The following is a 21813-nucleotide window of genomic DNA, read 5'->3' as shown; positions in this document are numbered from 1 at the left end:
CCGGAGTGTCCTGGAATGGGCTGATTGGGCTTCTAAACGGGAGCGGCCTATTGGTCGACGAGCTGTCAATCATAAGAAATCTATTTCCTCCCCCTCTCCGCGCACTAAACAAACACACACACACTCACTGAGTGCTGGAGGCTCGCGCAGTTTCCGTTAACAATTTCGGTTGCGCGTGAATATTCTCGCGCATGCCCCTCCCCCCGCTTCGTTCTACCTTCGTGGGTCGCCAGTGCGCCTGCTCGAGCTGTCGGCCAAACCTGAGCTCCGGCGGTTGTGAGTGCTTCCCCTCCCCCCAACCACACACGCACGCACACAACCTCCCCGCGTCAATATGGGTCTGCAGCAATGTGGGACGTGAATTTAAAAACAAGATTCTTCTCCCCCTCCCTTTTCTATTTTTCTCCCCTATCTTTTTCCTCTCTTTTCTCTTCTACTCGTAGATGGTTTCAAGTGGACTTCCGGCTGACTTTTCAAATATGAAGGAGATGATTGGCGGCTGTTGCGTTTGCTCAGACGAGAGAGGCTGGGCTGAAAACCCCCTCGTTTACTGTGACGGACACGGTTGTAATGTTGCCGTTCATCAAGGTAAAAACAAAAAAATATATATATATTAAAGCAGAAACTGCAGTGCAAGGAAACACTCCAGCCTGGGCGTGGAGGCCTCGGCCCCGGGCCTCGGCCCTGTCCTGACTTTCTCCTTCAACTCCGCATCAGTTTTAGGCTTGGGAAGGTCTGAGGTCTACTCACAAAAAAATCTTCAGAATGTTCAAGCGATGTCGTCCTTGCTTTAATAAGAATTGTTTACAGTGGAGGATCGATGTTTTCTCATGTGCTCTTAATATAAAGCGCCCCATTTGATTAGAGATGATGCCTAACTTTCTAGATTCCATGTTGTGACTTTATAGTTTCCTCCATTTAATCGGAATGATGCAATAGAATTAGTAATTGGTGGATATATGTCTCTGCATGTGTGTAAATGAATGTCTGCATATGCCTACATGTGGCTATACTCGTGCAGGTGCGTATATATATATATATATATATGTGCATCTAATTGAATGGCGGAACAGGCTTGAGAGGCTAAATGGTATAGTCCAGTTCTATATTCCAAATTTCTGCGCATAGTACCATACAAAAGTTACAGCACAGAAGGAGGCCATTCGGCCCATGTTGTCCATGCCAGCCCGAGGACACCCAGGTGCCCTTTCTAATCCCACCTTCCTGCACCCGGCCCATAGGCCTGCAGATTACAGCATTTAAGGTGCAGATCCAGGTACTTTTTGTATATATGTCTTAGTGTGTATATGTAGTGCATCTATATGCATCTCTAGATAGGTGCGTGTGTCTGCACGTGTATGTGTACTTGTGTATATGCTGTATGGGTATGTGTGTTTAATGCCTCTGTTGTATATTTGTCTGCATGTATGATGTGCGTGTACTTTCATGTGCTGTGTCGTTAAGTGCTGGTCTGCTTAAATCTGCATGCATCTTCATGTGCATGTACGCCTGTATATAAAAACGTATCTATTATTATTTATGTGCCAACACTACATGGATGCATGTGTGAGTACATGTATGTGCATAAAGCATGTAGCCATGTGTGTATGTATATATATATGTGTGTGTATGTAAATGAAAAGTGTGAATGCACATATTTCTGCATTGTTTCCAAGCGCATGTGTATGTATACATGTTTATACACATGCACCTATATGTGTAATTGTGCACAGTGTATATCAAGTCTGTACATATACACATTTACACATCTATATATGTATTTACCTATAAATATGTGTGCAGTATGTGCACATGTCAGTATATGTATGTTTATGCCTGTGTTTGAATAAATATAAACATATACATGTATCTGTCAGACACCTATATGAATACATGATGTATACATGGTATGTGCACATACACACACGTAGACATACTTGTCCACAGATACATTGATTCATACACGTGTGTATATATACATAAATCTGCGCATTCACATACATGCATGAGGCATAATTAGTGACTTGTCCGTTTGTACGCATGTGTGTCTGTGTATTTGCACATGCATGTTGTGTGTTTTGTGTTTCTGTTGCAAAATTTGCACGTGTACATTAACCTGTCAATATTTGCATGTATATTGGTTTATATATGTACTGCATGTACATGTATATAAAGCATTTGTCTATATTCATGTTTTTATTTGCACCATCGTGCATGTTTTTTTAACACTTCTGTAAAATAGCTTGGATTTTACTTTGACATTTACTATAGGCGTTATATAAATGCAAGTTGTATGTGTGTATGTGTAAATATGAACATACGTGACTGTACAATCCGTATGCATGCCTGTTTGCACATATAATATCTGTCTGCTCGTGTGTACCTGTTTGCATTTGCACTTGTATTTCTGCACGTGTATATGTAATATCTGCTTCCATGTGCTTGTGTATGTTTATATGTAGAATATATATATCCATATATAATATATTTGTATAACTAGGTTCATATACCTATATGTGTGTAATTGTATGTGAAGTTCTGTGTATGTGTATATGCATATACACTTATGCATATGTACATGTGTGTGCAGGTATGTTTGTGTCTATGGACTGCTAAATGAAGGCGTGCATGTTTATGTTTATGTATGTTTGCTCATATGTATGTGCATGTGCAAAAATGTACATATATGTGCATAAGTGTCTATATACACCTGTATATAGATTTGTGTATGTGGATTATTTACACATGTGCATGCATATGTAAATATGTGCAAATGTATGCATGTGCATGTACCTGTTTGCAGATCTGTTTGTGCACTTGATTGAGTATATATGTATATGTGAGTGCCTGTTTGTGTATGTATATGTGTGTACATCTGTATAAGCGTGTGCATAAACAATTTGTTGCTACCTTTACATAGATGCATTCATATATTTACATGTATATTTATGCCTGCCTGTATATGCATAAATGTATGTGTATGTGCACATTTAAATATTAGTCTAGATGTGTGTGTTTGTGTGTGTATAAATCCACATGTGCTGATGTTTAAGCATGCAAATGAATGTTACGTATTTTTCTGCGTGTGTAAATATATTGAGTGGAGCTGTTTGTGTATTATATGTGTGAGGGTGCATCTGTGTATAATAGTAGAATTTGTGGTTTGGCTTACTGCTTTTCCTGTCACTGTCATCCAGTAGAGGAGGATATGTGCCTCATGGGACTTGGGGAGTCTCAAATTTGGCAGCACTAGTATAACTTAGACCACTTTAAATGTAACATCTTTGTCTTCTGTCATTTGGTTCTCGGAAATGTTACTATCTGTTTCTCATAAACAGATGTCAATAATTAGAAAAAAATATATTTTCTAACTATCAACAAGTGCAAGTAACCTGATAATTAAATGCATGTAGTAAAAACTTGAATTATGAAGCTAAGGGAAGGCAACATTGTTTCTCTCTCATAAGTGTTGGTAATTAAACCGTTCACATTTTCTAATGATCAAAACAAAAGTAATAATAGGCTATTCAATTTTAAAATTCAACTGTATGGCTTTGTAAAAAAAATCCAAGTCAATTAAAATGACCAAAGTCTTTCTTTTAGTACATTGAGAAGTCTGCAGTGTATATAATTTTAACATCAATTAAACCTACAACAGGAGTATAATGAATAAATTTGCCATTTTCCCTCTTGTACTCTGTTTTAAACTAAAATATAGATGATAAATATAGATTTTTTGAATAATGTGTTTGTAATTTGTCTTTTATCTTCAAATAATTAAAAAAAACACCCAAATAGATTGTTAGATGCTGGCGGATAAACATTGCATCTTTGGCTAACTTAAATGCATTTTGTGAAATAGTGCACAATGTACATGGCAGATTCGCTAGTCTGAACTTAAACTAACTCAATCTATGTTGTCGGCATAAAGAAAAATAAGCAGTTTTGTAGCACAGAACTTGAGTATTGCTGAAAAAAAGAGACATTTTCATTGAAGCTTTTTGCTTTGCACATCTCTTCTCATACAGTATAAATTTGTCTCGCTTGGATTTGTATTCTTGTGAAATGTCCTGATGAGTGTAAGATGAAAAGCTTTGACAAAAATGTCTCTTTTTCAGCAATATAAAATAAAAATAATTGATAAATATAATGTTATTTTGGATATGTATTTTTTTAAAATGTTTTTTGAAACCATACTCTGGTAAGTAAATTTTATTTAGAAAGCATTTTCATAAATCAGTTTTTCTCAAGTATTTTGTGTAAATTGAGTGGCTCATTACAAGCTGACAGAATTTGACACTGGGGGTTTTGTGTAAAACAAATTGATGTACGAGATTTCTAGTTTAAAAATGACACAGGAAGTAAGGCTAATATGCATAGGATTGTATGACAAATGGAATAATTTTTATGATAGACAGTCTTGTCCTTGTGAATGCACAAAAATATATATTATATATGCACTACATATGCAATGTTCACTGTATAAGGACGTGTGTATGTGTCATTTGTGTGTATATGTGCATACAAATGTTTTTTTAACTACTAACGATACGCAAATACTTTACAGTAAGAAGAAACTGTATTTTTAATCTGCCACTTGGTTACTATTTACTGTTTTTAGTGTTGCCTAAGTAGTGGGGATGTTGGAAATCGATTGTTTTTCCCCTCCTTACTATTGCAGCATGTTATGGCATTGTGCAAGTACCCACTGGACCGTGGTTTTGCAGAAAATGTGAATCGCAGGAGAGAGCCGCTCGAGTGGTGAGTCCACGACTTTCTGGTACGCCTTTGGCCCTGTAAGAGTGTTATCTCCAGTTTAACTGCAGCTCCAAACTGCTGCTGACGAACTCCAGCAATGACAAGATAACCTGATATTGTGATCTTTGTAGTTTCAAAATGAATTTTTGCAATAATTTCCTTCATAACCTCAGTTTGTGGAAATCGGGTGAACGGAAATGTTCAGTCCAAGAAAATGCAAAGTACAGTACTTTGTATTTTATTGGTCTTGACAGCGATTGTTGGCTTTTTTATATTTAAAAAAAATTGTGCCTCAATTTTGTGTAGCTATGTAATGTCGACTGAAAAGTTATGCAGTCAAGGGTTCAAAACTTGTGCTACATATTGTAAAACACTAGGATAAAATGATGATCACTGGCATAACAAAGCTGTTGAGATGGCTGGATGCGATTTCTTCTCTTCCCTCCCCCGCCTTATTATGGCTCACGTGCCGGTTTTGCAGAGAGTGTGGATTTTTTTTTTAAATTGCCTAGTGTCGATTGGTGGAGCAATCACGTTGAGAGCACAGAACCGTCATCATTGCGTGCGTTCACTACATGATCAGCGGCCTCCCAAAGTGACGAAAATAAAATATGCGGAAGATTGTGTGAAGTGCTGCTATTTGCAGTATGTAGGGCAGCGCCTCAACGACATTCATTTAGCAGAGCTACAAGAGGGAGTTGTTTTTCAAAACCAAAGGATCGTCTTCTCAGTACGTTTTCTGGGTGGAGGTTCACTTGCGCTGGTTCTATTTTAGTATTTAATGAGTAAAACAAGCACTTCAAATTTTCAGCCGTAGGTTGAAACACAGAAGCGATTTTTTGTGTATTTTTAGCTGGTTGAGTTTCTATTGCCCCTAAGTTGTAGGAGTGTGAATGCTTGTTTGCGTCTTCACACAAACTGCTCCGCATGTATGTTGTTTATGTGTATGTGGGGGGTGGCAAATGTATATAATTCTGGCATTGGTATATTAGCAAATGTTCTTAAATAGCAAAATAATTACAATTTTAGTTAAGTTGTGCTACTCTGCTAGAGGTATTTGCGTATGCTCCACAGCACCAATGCACAACATTGTTATTTGTTCAGAGTAGAAAGGCTAGAACAAGTGACATTTTCAGCGCGGTTGGGGGTAAAATAAGTGGAGCATGCTAATTTACGACTCTATGCATATAGAGTGGGGTGTTATTGAAGTATACGAGGTTGGGCGTTTGACTCGAAACCGATTTCAATAAATGACAGATACTAGGTGACTTAATTGATTGTGATTAATTCTAGCGACAGTACAGCTTGGCAGCGAGCGCCAGTAGTTTACATGTGGTATAGAGTACTTGTTTACTTTTATACCTTTCTTTTTCCAAGAAATGTGAACTTTGCCCTCATAAGGATGGCGCTCTCAAGAGGACCGACAATGGAGGTAAGTTGCTTCACATTTTAACAAGCTAAGCTGTCTTATGTTAACGACGATCTTATATTTGTACATGGTACAAAAGGCGTGTTTAGTGATAATTGTGTGAATATTGTACTGCATGTGGCCATCATATTAATGAACAGGGATAAAGCACTGCTTTGTTAGAAGGCATAACTTTTTAGTTGGGGGTCAGATGCTACTTTAGCAAGAAAATATAAAAAAGGCATTTAGTCTGTTTTGTTACCTTAGTGTTTTTAGCTTAGTTTATAATGAAATGATTTTGCAATTGATTAATAAGTAAAGGTTGTTAGCGCGAATCTTGGTAGTAATCGTTTTTGTAAAGATTTACGTTAATTCGGAATTTGAGTATTTGTTGGAATGCTTGATATGCTATTAAGATCATATTCACTTTGAAGAGATTGGTGGTTGGATATTTGCAAGGATAGCGTTTGGATAGCATTTGCTGCTTTCGTGTTTTGTACTTAGTTATAGAAAACAGAGTGACATTGGGTCTAATAACTCATAAAAGTGATACGAAAAAGTGAATCATAGGTCTGTTGTTAATATGATTTATTTGTCCACACAGCAGGAATCGTTTTTTACACTTTGAAAAGCAAATATTAAGTATACATTTTGAAAAGTGGACTCCATCTAGTGGCTGATTGTATGTGAATTGATTTCTATTTATGTTTCTATGTATGCTGATTTCATTACAATGCGGTTTACATGTATATATGCTTGAGGGATAGCAACATTGAAATGTGTTTGGTCCTTTGCATGTGAAATTGAACGGTGAAATTATTTATCTGTGTAACTTTTGAAATAGCCTACTTTAGTATTGCTGAAAAATTGAGACTTGTAGAAGCTTATATTTAAATCTGCAGTTGCATGTAATAATTTCCTTGCATACCTTAATAGGCTGTACCCTCCACTCGAATTTACCTTTGAAATAGAGCAGTAAAATGCCCTTTCCTTGACGTACTAGTTGAGAAATCTGCCGGGGGTTCTCTACCAGGGTCTACCTTCACTGGTCAATATATGCACTGAGATTCTTATAGTTTCACGCGCTATAAGATTGGCCTTATTAGCAACCCCGTAGATACAGCCCAAACCATTTGCTCATCATTCAAGCTTGATAGGGTGCATCAAATGCATCTTGTGAGATAATGGCTACCCTGATCAGATCATTATGCACAGTATATCGCGCAAACTCATGAACAGGCCTAAGGCCATCACTTTCAGCTCCAAAAATTGCCCAGTCTACTTTAGGTTGCCCTGAACGGGAAAGTTATCTCAAAAATTTGAGCAACAGGTGAAGCTAGCTGTTTCATGCTGCAGCAATGCTGTAGCAATATGAGTGGTATTCGCCACCAACAGGTGTTGCCGCAAGCCAAAAAGATGTCCTGCCTATCACACAAATGAGTAATGTGGTATATGAATTTCAGTGCCAGTGTGACGCTAAGTATGTACACTGTACGTTCCAAAGACTAGTGGATTATATCAGACAGCACGTCCCTTCCCCTGTTTATAATGGGCAAGGTACAGCCCGTGGTTGCAAAACTCAAAACACAGTGTCCAACATTAGATTTAATTCCATGATTGGACAGCATTTGCTAAATAATCCTTAGTGTGCTAAGAATTACGATGACAACCAATTTGAGTCTCAGTTGGGCTCCCAGTTTGGCACATTTGCATGTACTAGAGGTTACATATATTAATACACAGGATCCTGTTCTTTGCAGACAGAAAGAACATGTACACACATTGTGCCTGTTTTAGCTAAATAAAGTAAGTAACAGCCATTCACTGGTTCATTCCTCAGGGCAATGCCTTGACCAATCTGAGTTAAGCTGCCTGGTTTAAATTTTCAAACACTGCTTGGCAGTTAACTGTCAGTCACCATCAACTGGTGCATTCTCCATGGCAATGTCTCTACCAATCTGAGTCCACTTGCGAACCAATCATTGTTGTTCCCATTACATTTGGTATTGCGTATTGTTTTGATGAGTGCAAGATGAAAAGTTTCAGCAAAACAAGTCTCTCTTTTACAGCAATGCTCAAGTTCTGTACTACCAAATGATTATTGTTATTTGAAATGGGATTTAACACATCTAAATTTAAGATCCAACCTTTACTGGTTGAATATTTTGCTTTTGTTAACATGCTTGATTTTCATTTTGCACCTGAAGAATAATTGTAATCTACAATAATTTACTTGCTGTTTTATCAGGAGAATTTTAATATAAATGTGTGATATAGTAAATTGCACATTTCTGTATACTTGATTGTTTTAAAAAAAAGCACCCTAGAAACAAGGTCTATTTTTAATGAGAGCATTGAACTGCTTTTTTTAATGCAAGTCATAAATAGTACTGTACATAGTTTAATCAAATAGAATATTATTACTGGGGATCTAGTTGAAAGAAATGGGGGTTTGTTTCTAGCTTAGTGAGTAAATGCTGTGCATGGTTTAACAAAGGTTCTGGTTTGATTCCTGACTGAGGCTAACTGATGGGAATTTCTGCAGCAGCTGTTCTGTGCAAGAAAAAATCAAACTAACATGTTTTGTTGGATGATTATCCTGTGAATTTACCTGTTGTGAATTCCATGTGTGTGGGCATAAGGTGAAGACTGGATCAAGGTTGTGGTGCTTTCCATAGTCAAATAGTTCGATGGCACTATCTAGACACGCACTTGAAAAATAACTCCCTATGTGAGTTAGTGGAGAGCTGCTGATGTCTGTTGGACTGTGCCTCAGCACAGGATAATTCCTTGATGAGAGAATCCTAGATTGATCTCCTTCGTGCTGTAACCGTTCAGCCCATCATGTCGCTGCTGGCTGTCTGCACCAGCAATTCAGTTAATCCCACTCCTTGCCTTTTCCCTGTAACCCTGCAGTTTTTTTCTGTGTAGATGATTATCCAGCTCACTTTTGAATGCATCGATTGGATCTGGCTCCGCCACACTCAGGTTGTCCATTCCAGGTCCTAACCACTTGCTGTGTTTTTTTTAAAAAAAAGGTTTTTCCTTATCTTGCCCTTTGTTCTTTTGCCATTCACTTTCAATTTGTGCCCTCTGGTTCTTGACCCTTCTGTCAATGGGTGCAGTTCCTCCATATCTACTCTGTCCAGACCCCTCATGATTTTAAACACCTCTAATCAAAACTCAACCTTCTCTTCTCCAGGGAGAACACCTCCAGCTTTTCCAATCTGCCCATGTACTGAAGTCCCTCATCCTGCAATCAATCTCATAAATCCGTTTTGCTCCCTTTCCAATGTCTTCACACTCTAAGACATGTAGTGCCCAGAGTTGGACTCAATGCTCCATTTGAGGCTGAACAAATATTTTATAAAGGTTCACCAAAACTTCCTTGCTTTTGTACTCTATTTATAAAACCCAGGATCCTGTAAGTGGAGGGGGTGGAGGTAATCATTTCTTTTTCCTTTTCCCTTGTTTCTTTCTGGCAGGTGGTGACTCTTTGGGTTTGCTCAGTGAGCTTATCTGTTAAGTAAACTTACTGAGTCAGGAGAGCAAATAGACCAACTGTCTTAGTCTTAGAATTACAGTACCATATTAATTAAGGTGCTGAATGCCAATGTGATGTGGTCATGGATACGATGTGTAAAAGTGGATTTTTAAAATAATTGTTTTTTTGCCTTGGATTTGAACATGCACTGCAGTTGCATTTAATGGGAGCAATATGCAATGGCATATTGTTAGTGTTCACAGCATATTGCTTTGTATTTGCACTGCCTACTTTGTTGTGTAGCTCATTAAACAGGGCAACGATTGTCTTGTTCTTATTGGGTGTAACAGGATAAACATGTATGATGGTTTGGTGGTTCTCTTTTTGCTCATAATCCTTCTTTGTGTCAAGAATCCATATTTTCAAGAACTGTGTTTAAAAAAAACAGAAGGACATTGGAATCAGGACATTTTCTTAGGAACTGACCTGGAGTGTTTTTCAAAAGGGTTATAAGTTCACCTTGAGCTGTGAGCAGTCTGCATTTTCCAAGAAATTACATTACTTCAGCTAAATGCCCAGCAAGGCACTAGAGGAGATGAGAGCTATTTGCTTATTTGAACCATAATTACTTTAATTGCTGAAGAAAAAAACTTTTTTAAAAGGCAGAGGCCCTGAATTTTCTGGAAATCAACTGACTGAAATTAGCTTATGATTTGAGTTCTTTTTTTGGACTCCGTTTTGGGGAATAAGCCAAGAAGAAGGCTGCCCTAACTTGTTCTCTCCCTGCCTTGCCTGAAGTATAGTGTATTGGTATCCAGCCAGGAACCTTCAACTCAGTATAACTCATCTGCATTTGGAAACCTGAAAAGCTGAGACGAGACAGATCCCAAGGATTGATCTGGCTCTATTCTCCTCCACACCGAAGCTCCTTTGGAAAGAACATCCAGATAACTACTGTGATCAATCTCTGCACGAAGGAACACCGGATAGACAGCGTCAAAACCGCTTGAACTTCATCCTTTTTCATAAAGTTTTCTGATTGGCCTACCTCTGCGGAGACCCTATTTGTTTTATCCTCGTGTGTATGTGTGTGTTGGGATTTAAAAGGGGTAGATAGTTACACTGCCAGACTACAAGTTGTACGTTAACTAGTTTTTTCCAACTGGTTTTAAAGGAAGTGGCTGCAGCGATAGTGGAGGCATTGGTCAAAATATTCCAGAAGTCACTAGATTCTGGAGGGTCCCAGCAGATGCCCCTGTTCAAGAAGGGAGGGAGAGAAAAAGCAGGAAACTATAGGCCAGTCAGCCTAACACCTGTAGTTGGGAAAATGATAGAGTCCATTATTAAAGAAGAAATAGCAGGGCATTTAGAAAAGCTTAACGCATTCAAGCAAAGTCAACATGGTTTTGTGAACGGGAAATCATGTTTGTTAAATTTGCTATAGTTCTTTGAGGATAGAACAAGCAGAGTTGATATAGGGGACCTGGTAGATGTATTGTATTTGGATTTCCAGAAGGCATTCAATAATGTGCCACATAAAAGGTTATTGTACAAGATAGGAGCCCACGGTATTGGGGGTAATGGATTGAGGATTGATTAACACACAGAAGACAGAGACTGGATTAATGGGTCTTTTTCAGGTTGGAAAGATGTAACTAGTGGAATGCCACAAGGATCAGTCCTAGGGCCTCAATTATTTACTATCTATAGTAATGACTTGGAGGAGGGGCAGAGCGTAATGTATCCAAATTTGCTGATGATACAAAAATAGGTGAAGAGGGCATGTTGTGATGAGGACATAAGGAATCTGCAAGGGGATTTAGATAGATTGAGTGAGTGGGCGAAAACTTAGCAGATGGAGTTTAATGTAGGAAAGTGTGAGGTCATGCACTTTGGTATGAAGAATCAAAAGGCAGACTATTATTTAATTGGAGAGAGACTCCAAAAAAGTGCAGCAAAGAGGGACCTGGATGTTCTTGTGCAAGAAACACAAAAAGTTAGCATGTAGATGCAGCAAGTAATTAAGAAGGCAAATGGAATTTTGGCCTGTATTACTAGGGGATTGGAGTTTAAAAATAGGAAAGTCTTGTAACAACTGTACAGGGTGTTGGTGAGGCTGCACCTGGAGTACTGTGTACAGTTTTGGCCCCCATATTTAAGAGAGGATATACTGGCATTGGAGGCAGTTCAAAAGAGATTCACTAGGCTGATTCTTGGGATGAAGGTGTTGACTTATCAAGAACGGCTAAACAGGTTAGCCCGTTGTTCATTGCAGCTTAGAAGAATGAGGGGTGACCTTATTGAAACATACAAGATTCTGAGGGGGCTTGACAGGGTAGATGTTGAGAAGATGTTTCCACTAATGGGGGAATCTCGAATTAGGGAACATAGTTACAGAATAAGGGGACACTCATTTAAAACTGAGATGCAAAGGAATTTCATTCTCTGAGGGTAGTGAATGTCTGGAATTCTCTACCCCAGCGAGTTGTGGAGGCTAGATCACTGAAAGTATTTAAAGGGGAGGTAGATAGATTTTTGAAACATCAGGGAGTTGAGGGCTATGAGGAGCTGGCATGAAAGAGGAGTTGAGGCCTGGGGTAGATCAGCAATAATCTTATAAAATGGCGGGGCAGGCTTGAGGGGCCAAATGGCTTTCTCGTGCTCCTATTTCTTATACCCTATTTTGTAAAAAGAAGTTTCGCTAGGTAATAAATCAATCATGCTGAGTTTATTGAAAGAAACCTGGTTAAAGTCTCTTATATTCTGGTTCTGACAATAGCAAAAGTAAACATTTGGCCATTTTGATGAGTGAATTAAACATTTACACTTCTGATGCGATCTATGGAGTAGTGGGGCTAGGGAAATTGCACATTCCTCCCATCCTAGTTGTAACATTTGACACAATGTGATTTATACCTCCTGAAACTGGAGCTCTTACAGACATCTGCAAGGTTTCTAAAGTTTAAAGTTACCCACCTCCATTTAAAAGTCCAAGTGGATGCTGATTTCAAATAAGTCACGGTGTGTTACCAGGCATGACTTATGTTGATAAACCTAATCCTTGTGGTACTATTGTTTTTGTAGCCAATTTTTCTTTTGTAAGCAGTTTCAAAGATGTTAATGGAATATTGTTCCTGCTTGCTTTACTATAAGGAATAAACTGAATTAAAGTGCAAGGAATGTTCATTACTACATGGTGTTATGGCCATGGTGGTTTCAGGAATGTTTGCTTTTAGCACACTATGCCATTCTCTTGGCCATTTAAGCCACTTAAATCTGGATGCAACTGAGGATTAGTGTAACATAAATTTTACTAGATTTTTTTTTCAATGCATTAATTATTTGTAAGATTTTTTTTTGATCAATGTATTTTGTTAGAGATTGAACTAAAAAAGACCTGTAGAGTAGTGTGAGGTTTGTAAAGCACAAACTGTGGAATCAGCTATAAGCCTACGTAAAACTGCTGGTACTGTTAGGACTTGCCATTGGCAAGATCTTTCTTCAGTTGGTCTTTTAGTCTGAGTGAGTCCCTAAGGATTTACATTGACTTGTGATCAGCTGTGCAAGATTTGCCTTCCAGGCACCTGGTAATATAGAATAATATGAAGGTAGTTTTAGTATTATCACTGGCCACTTATTTTTCTGATGTACAAACAAATTTCCCTAGTCACTATTGCAACTCCACATGCACTGGGTGTTTGGCAATTGCATGAAGTCTTATCCAACATGTCACACCTTACCAAAGTTCATAGCCTTGAGTTGCTTTGTGCCAAATGAGTCTCTCTCCACCTACGACAGCTTCTCTGATCTCTCTGACGCTTAGTTGTCAAGGTTTTTAGGATCCTTGTCTTTGGACTTCCCTCTGTCCTGGATGGTTCAGATGGTTAATGTGATGAATAGCTGATGCAAACATCTGTGGATGGCTCTAAAGTTAATTTGATTTCAAGTCTGTACTTGTTTGTTCTCAATTGGGGCAGTTATTTGGCTTCAAGAAGTTAGAAAGAGAAATAATCTTGGTTTTCTGTTCCTGATCAGTATCCAGTGACCTTTGTTGGAAGTCCTTGTATAAAGATATTCAATAAAGACAATAATTATAATCTCTCCAGTCTAGAATGCTTGGGACCAAGTCAATTCTAGATTTTGGAATTTTCTGGATTATAGAATTACTGGAATGACTAACCACAAGTGTGTGAACCGGAAAGCACTGTAGATATAAATATTTACCTGAAACATAAAGCAGTGATAAAACCTTATAAAGCAGTAATAAAAATTGTCCTACTTATTCAAATACTGTATCTTTCATCTTTCCACTCCCAAAGTACTGTACTGAAATGATTCCGATGGCTTCGAGGGATCAGATGATTCTGTGCACTGTTTTAGTTCACCATTAGTTAAAAGGGGCGTAGGAGATAGTGGCTGATCATCAACAGCAAAAGCAGCTAGGGTGACTAACTACTGTGGATCATAAACCTTGCATTATATGAAAACAACTTTTGAGTTTATTTTTAACATTTTAATATTGTGCTTGATATCTGCTCTGCTTGCTCCAGAACTGTACTTCCAAAAATACTGTGATCCACAGTAAGGAGGAGTTAAAAGTTCATTATCTTTACTGAACCCATGCCTTCTCGATTTGTTGCAGCTCGAAAACCTGAGTGGCAAGTGCATATGTTGCTTGGGTTTGCTTATAAGATTTCTGGACAACTGGTGTTTTTGAACAATAGATTTTCACACTGGAGAAGTTACAATGCATTCGGCTTAGGTGCAATACCTGATGCCATATAGCTTGCTGGCTCTTGCTGCCTAGAATCAAACATGTAAATTGGCAAGGGATTGCAGGGTTTGATATCTTTCAGCAAGGTGTTGATGGCTTCAGAAGTGGTGGGGTTTAAATTGGTGTTAAAAGCTATAAGAGTAGAAAGAAATTAGAATGGAAAACTTAAGACCTTTATAGAATTTGCTTTGATATTTGTCTCTAATTTTAAGTTTGTATTACGAGATATAAATGAGCAAGATAAATACTTGCATTTATATTGCATCGCTTATCATGATCTCGTGCTGCATGCAGCTAATTATTTTTAAGTGAGTGTTATGTCAAAGTAGAGAGGTGTAGGTGCTTATAGGAATAAACCACAGTTGTGTTAGACTTAATACTCATTTTTTTCTCTTGTGAAGTTCCGGAACTGTTTGATTCCTTTAGTTCCCAGTGGCTTTTTGTCAGGTGAATTTCCATTTGTCATGTACTTTTGTGTGTTTGTGCTTGCATTTAATATTTTAAACTGCAGCATGTAGCTCCAGATTTATTAGTTTTGCTGCTCTACACTTAAAGTCCATTATGCTTTTTAAAGTCTTCCCTGTCTTAAATTGTAGGTTTTGAGGTGCCAGCTGGCCTATTGAGCAGACTGTTTTAGAAGTCTAGACAATTTAATTCAAGTGGATTAAAATCACAACTGTTCACATTTAGTTCTTGAATATTCATTTGTTGAGTTGCAGCATCTGAGCTTCTCTGGGACTTGGTCTTTATTGAAATCTTCAACAAAGAACATTGACCTTTATGAAACTTTATTTTAATGCTACCCAGTGCTTCCTACTTTTAAATGTGAGATTACAGTTTATAAGGAATATAATTTTCTTTCATGAATTTAATTTCGTGGTGTTGCATTAATATTGTGTATCTGTTCCAAGTATTGTGAATGAAAATTACAATAATATTGTATATTTGTATGCATTTTGATAAGCAATCTTATTTCAAAGCTAAACAGTTGAGGTGCCTTTAGTTCAGATCGTGGGAGAGTGAAGTCTATACACTGCTTTCTGAATTTACATTGTTAAAATGAGTATCCTTAAATGGCAATAGATTTGTAAACTCACAGTTGCATGTCCTAAGATTCTGCTGCAGGGATAAGGGAACTAGTTTTACTATAGGAACATAGGAGTAGGCCATTCATCCCCTTGATCCTGCTCCACCATTCAACTAGGTCATGGCTGATCATCTACCCAACTGCCATTTTCCCGCGCTATCCTTATATCCCTTCACGCCATTAGCATCTAGAAAACTATCGATCTCAGCCTTGAACATACTTGACGACTGAACTTCCACAGCGCTCTGGGGTAGAGAATTCCAAAGATTCACCACCCTCCGAGTGGAGAAATCCCTTCTCAATTCTGTCCTAAATGGCTTGTCTCTTATTCTGAGTCTTGTCTCTCCTGGTTCTCGACCCACTCTTCCTGCATCTACCCCGTCTAGCCCTTTTAAGAATTTTGTAAGTTTGTGAGATCGCCCCTCATTCCTCAACTCCAGAGAATACAAGTCAGTCTCCTAAATCTCTCCTCATAGAACAGTTCCACCGTCCCAGAAATTAGTCTGATGAACCTCTTCTGCACTCCACCTATGGCAAGTATATCCTTCCTTAGGTAAGGGAATCAAAACTGCATACAATCCTCCAGATGCGGACTAACCCAGGTTCTATAGAATTGAAGCAAGACATCTTTAGTTCTGAACTCAAATCCTCTTGCAATAAAGGCCAACACACCATTTGCCTTTCTAATTGCTTGTTGCACCTGCATGTTAGCTTTCAGTGACTTGTGAACAAGGACACCCAGTCCCTTTAGACATCAACATTTTCCAATCTCTCACCATTTAAGAAATACTCTGCATTTCTATTTTTCCTACCAAAGTAGATAACTTCACATTTTTCCACGTTATATTCCATCAGTCATGTTCTTGCCCACTCACTAAGCCTGTTCAAATTCCCTTGAAGACTCTTTGCATCCTCCTCACAACTCACACTCACACCAAGTTTTGTGTCATCAGTAAACTTGGAAACAATACATTTGGTCATCACATCCAGATCATTGATATCGATTGTGAATAGCTGGGGCCCAAGCACTGATGCTTGCTGCACCGCACGAGTCGCAGCCAGCCAACCTAAGAATTTTTATTTTTAAAAATTCATTCATGGGATGTGGGCTTCGCTGGCTGGGCCAGCATTTATTGCCCATCCCTAGTTGCCCTTGAGAAGGTGGTGGTGAGCTGCCTTCTCAAACTGCTGCAGTCCATGTGGTGTAGGTACACCCACAGTGCTGTTAGGGAGTTCCAGGAGAATGACCTGTTTATTCCTACTCTCTGTTTTCTGTCCTCGAATCAATGCTCAATTTGTGCCAGTATATTAATCCCTATTCCATGTGCGCTAATTTTGTTTACTAACCTCCTTTGTGGGACCTAATCAAAGGGACCTTGCTAATGCAACCATTGGTAGAGGGCTAATTTTAGCGTGATGAGAAGGGATCTAGTCAGGGTAAAATGGAACCAGAGGACGACAAGAAAAACTGAGATGGAACAATGGGTGATATTTAAGGAAGAATTGCTTCAGGTACACTCCCTTACATTTCACCCTTGTCGGAGCCAAAATCAGGACTCTTTGGATGACAAAGGAGATGACAATTATGATGAAACAAGAAAGGAGGGTGTATGATGCTTGTCAGGTGAGCTTTTCAAGTGAAAACCAGACATAATAGGTTGAGAAGGGAGATGAAGAGGAAAATACGACTGGCAAAGAGAGAATATGAGAATAGAATGGCAGTCAACATAAAAGGGTAAGTGAGGTGGAGTGGAACCTATTAGGGACCAAGAGGGTGATAAATGCTTTGGGGCACAGGACAAGGCTATAATACTTAGTGATTTCTTTGGATTGGCGTTTACTAAGGAAGAGGAATCTGACAAACTATCAGTAGAAGCTGAGATACTGGAGGCAGTGGATAGTGTGAAAATTGAAAGGGTGATGGTACTGGAAAGGCTGGCTATGCTTAGAGTAGGTAAGTCACCTGGTCTGGATGGCTTGCACCCTGGATTGCAAAAGGAAGTGAGGGTTGGGATAGTGAAAGGGCTTGCCTTAATTTTTCAAGCTTCCCCAGATGTGGGGGAGGTGCCAGAGAAATGGAGAGTGGCAAATGTGACACCCCTATTCAAGGAAGGATGCAAGGACAGTCTTAGCAACTACAGGCCAGTCAGTCTAACATCAGTGGTGAGTAAGGTTTTGGAATCCTCAATCAGGGAAAAAGTCAACAGGCACTTGGAGAGATTTGAGTTATTTGAGGAGAGCCAGCACGGACTTGTAAAAGGCAGATCCTGCTTGACCAATCTAATCAATTTTTTTTGCTGAAGTAACAAGAGAAGATTGATGAAGGGAATACTGTGGATGTTGTCTATATGGATTTTAAGCAAGTGTTTGACAAGGTACCACACTAAAGGCTGGTTAACAAAATTGGACTAGGAGGACCAGTGTGCTGTTAGATAAAAAATTTGACTTAAAGAAAGCAGCAAGTCATGGCAGATTGTTTTTTCAGACAGGAGCCGGTGTGGACTCAATGGGTTGAATGGCCTCCTTCTGTGCTGTAAATGACTCTGACTCTGTAGATGCTACTCTCTTATGTTACTGTGAGCTGAATGACTCTCAGGCCGGGATTTTCCATGCCCACCGGTGTCGGGCGTGTTTGGCGGCATGAGCGGACAATATAGCGAGAAGGCCAAAAATCGACCAGTTTGCAATCACCTGTTCCACCCGCCAATGGCGGGTTGCATTTCCTGCCTTCGGACGTCAGGAACCTCAATATGATACATCGACATATCATTATAAAGCCAGCCTGCCGGACTCATTCTCCCACCCCCGCTTGGTCGTCTGTCCACGTCGATGGGAAAACATGCCGACGTGTTTCACAATGGCACAAATGCGACGTGCACCTGGTGGGTTGCACTTCGCTCGGGACTTCAAGATTTGTTTGCCTACCATGCTTCGGACAGCCCTCGCAGTTATCAGCGCCAGGCTTCATGGACAGCACCACATCACTTTTAGGGGGCTCACGGGCAGACCCCTAGCTACCAGATCAGCCATATGTGGGTGGTTTTCAATGGCTGCATGGCTAGGTCTTGCTTGGTGAAGGGCGGGGTGGTGGAAAGTGGCCTCAGGCAAGAGAAGAGACTGCAGGACAAGAGCTGTACTGGGAAGGAGGGTATCCCAGAGTCTGTGTGGGAGCACATGTTGATCTGTGCAAGTGGCTTCAAGATGGAGAGGGCTGAGGGAGCAGTCTCCAAAGGAGATGAGGCCAGATGGGCATGTGTGTGAGAATGGGTGGTGGTGTCCCTTGAGCTGGCAGAGTGAGATGCCAGTGAATGTGTGATGGGCTTGAGTGTGTGAGTTTAGAGTGAGGAGATGGTTGTCATAGCCTGGCTGCATGGATGAGATCATTTATCCTCCATCTCCAGTGGATGGCCAAACTCTTCTGTGCAGCCTTGGCACTACCGCCTCCTGCCATGCTGGATTGGTGATGCTGCTACTTGCCCTGCGACCAGAGTCGGGGTAAAGGACATATGGCGGGCCTCTATGGCGTCCAAATGGCACTCCAGTGCCGTGTCATTAAACCTGGGGGCTGCAGTCTTTTTGCCAATGGTGGACATCTTCCCTGCAGTAGTGGTGGGCTGGAGGCACTGCGGTGTGTGCGTGTGGCTGAACTTTAAATATGGTGCCTGGTGTGATGAAGCGGCGAGGTGATGGCGGACGGGCGAATGAGAGCCTGCCCGCCATGGAAATGGCGTGTTTCCTAGGAATGAATAAATAACATGGCAAGTTTGAGACGATACGGCTTGAAAACCCACCATCACGGCCGGCGGATAAAACATTGTTTTACCCGCCCGCTACCGCACTTAGTGCAAATCTGGGACAGTTCCGTCCTTAGTGCCAAAGCACCTGTAGTTTGTTGAAACTTAGTTCCCTTTTCCACAGGCATTATCAACAATCTTAGAAAGCTTTAATCCAAAAGCCACTATATGAAATACCAAAGCACAATTAAACACAAAATAAGTAAGTATTTTTTGTTCTGTTACCCTCTTCAGTTTTTAATTTAATTTTTACTTGTAATCTTTCTTAATCATCTCTTTTTATAGTTCGCCTTATTACTTGTACCTTCAAGCGCCAACAACCTATTTCTAACGAAAACCTATCAATCAGATTTAAAATTAATGATTTAGCATCAATTGCTGTTTGTGGAAAAGGTTCCAAACTTCTGCTACCTTATGTGTCTAGAAGTTATTCCTAATTTCACAACTGAAAGGTTTGGTTCTGATTTTTAGACTGTGCCTCTTAGTCCTAGACTCCCCAACCAGCAGAAGTAGTTTCTCTGTATCCTATCTGATCCCCTTGATATCCTGAAACCTTTGATCTAAACACCCTCATCTACATTCTAGGCATTACAATCCTGGTTTGTATAATTGCTGCTCATAACTTAACGTCCAGGTATCTTTCTGGTAAATCTGCATGCACTCCCTCCAAGACCAATATATCTCTCCTGTGGTGCTTAGAACTGCTCAGGGGGTACTCAAGGTGTCACTTTAATCTTTGTATAACTGATGCATGACTTTATTCCCTTTGTATTCTAGTCCTCTAGATAGAAAGGCTAGCATTTCATTAGCCTTTTTGATTATATCCACTACCTGATCATGATATTTTTGTGGTCTATGATCTGGAGCTCCACTGTTTTTAGCTTTTTGCCATTTAGAAAATACACTTTTCTAAGCAGATTTTTGCCTACATTGCAATCCATTTGCCAGTTTTGCTCGTTCACTTAACCTGGAATCTCTTTGTTACTTTAGGCTTCCATTAACATTGCTTACAATGCTGCGTATCTTGATGATATTAGTGGATTTGGATATGTGGCTTTCTATCCCATCATATAAGTTAATAAATATGGTAAATCATTGCGGCTCCAGCACAGATCCTTGTGGAACCACTAGTTATATCCTGTCAATTGGGGTACCTGTCCATTATGTCTCCTGCCGCTCAGCTAATTTCTTAACCAAATCGATAATTTGCCTTCAGTTCCATGAACTTCAATAGCTAACAGATTTATGAGAGACTTTAATCAAATGCCTTCAGGAAGTCCATATAAAGAATATCCATTAACATTCCCCTGTCCACTGTTTTAGTCGGCTGTTCAAAATATTCAGCCAGGTTCGCCAGGCATGCTCTACCCATTATAAATCCTCCAAGACCCAGACGTCAAGTCTGCCATTCCCTCGTACTGCTCGGCAACAATCTTCTTGCCCAACATGCTGTCGTACTCCAACATTCTGTACCTAATGCTGCTGATGAACCAACTCCTGCCCATTATCCCTTGCTTTTCTCTACTCCTCTTTCTCCACTCCTAAACTGAATTTCCAGCGTTGACTTACGACAAACCTTCCAATTTGCTTTGCATCCTGACCTTAAAGGGATGGACGTTTTGTTCTTATACCTGGGGCTGTTGGATCACCTGGTCCATTATTCCATCATTTGAATTAATCAGCTAGATTCCCCTACTACAAGTGTTTCTCCTTACCCAATTTTCCTGTATGAGCTGTTCCCAAGCAGTTCATTAGGCCCAGGAAGACCTGCCCCTAAACATTTTAGAAATTAAAAATTGGCTACATAGGTAAACAAATATATAACAATAAGCAAGGGGCAGAATTTTGCCCTTGGTGGGCGGGCGGGCAGCCGATCCCCGCCGCTGAAGCGGGTCCCGCCGCCATTTTAAGTGGGCGGGCCACCCGACGGGAAGCACTATGCGCTTCCTTTGCTGAGGGGGGGATTCCCCAACTGTCAAAGTGTGATCTTTCGTGCATACTAAGTGCTGTCTCAGGGAGATCACTGAAAGTTTTTTAAACATCAAGAATAGACAAATAAAAAATATATTAACATGTCCCCCTCATGTGACAATGTCACACGAGATGGGACATGTTAATAAAAAGGACATAAAGTTTATTAAACATTTTTAAAACGGACATGAAACCTCATCCCGCCAGTGGATGAGGTTTCATGTTTTTTCTATTCCCTGCTGGAGCTTCTGGCCTGCCCGCCAGCCTTAAGGTTGGACGGGCAGGGCATTTAATGAGCTTAATTATCCTGTCAATGGCTTCACCTCTGGAGTTCGGCTCTTTTGTCTATGTTTGAACCAAGGCTGTAATGAGGTCAGAAGCTGAGGCTATGGGGAGCGGGCAGAGGAGTTGGTCAAGGTAGAACGCTCTTTCAGAGAGCCAGTGCAGACTCGATGGGCTATATGGCCTCCTCCTGCATTGTGAAGATTCTGTCTCTCTGATCAGCTGAATGTTTTCAAGGTGCTCAATCATATCTTT

General features: G+C 39.9%; 1 protein-coding gene across 12 annotated transcripts in view; it reads left to right on the top strand.

Moving 5' to 3' along the window:
- Positions 1–120: 120 nt before the first annotated feature.
- mllt10 (MLLT10 histone lysine methyltransferase DOT1L cofactor) overlaps positions 121–21813 on the top strand; it is a 325623-nt gene continuing 303930 nt past the window's right edge. For 2 of the 12 annotated variants that reach the window (XM_078538350.1, XM_078538343.1), the window contains exons 1-3: positions 121–588; positions 4682–4761; positions 6136–6190. In XM_078538350.1, the coding sequence (XP_078394476.1) occupies positions 444–588; positions 4682–4761; positions 6136–6190 (280 nt within the window). In that variant the 5' untranslated portion in view covers positions 121–443. Of the gene's footprint in view, positions 589–4681; positions 4762–5333; positions 5489–6135; positions 6191–6828; positions 6849–21813 lie in introns of those variants that run through there. The other 10 variants (XM_078538371.1, XM_078538370.1, XM_078538367.1 and 7 more) reach the window with 9 other exon arrangements.

This window comes from Cetorhinus maximus, chromosome 3 (assembly GCF_964194155.1).
Source record: "Cetorhinus maximus chromosome 3, sCetMax3.hap1.1, whole genome shotgun sequence".
NCBI lineage: Eukaryota > Metazoa > Chordata > Chondrichthyes > Lamniformes > Cetorhinidae > Cetorhinus > Cetorhinus maximus.
This window is presented reverse-complemented; position numbering and strand designations above follow the sequence as displayed.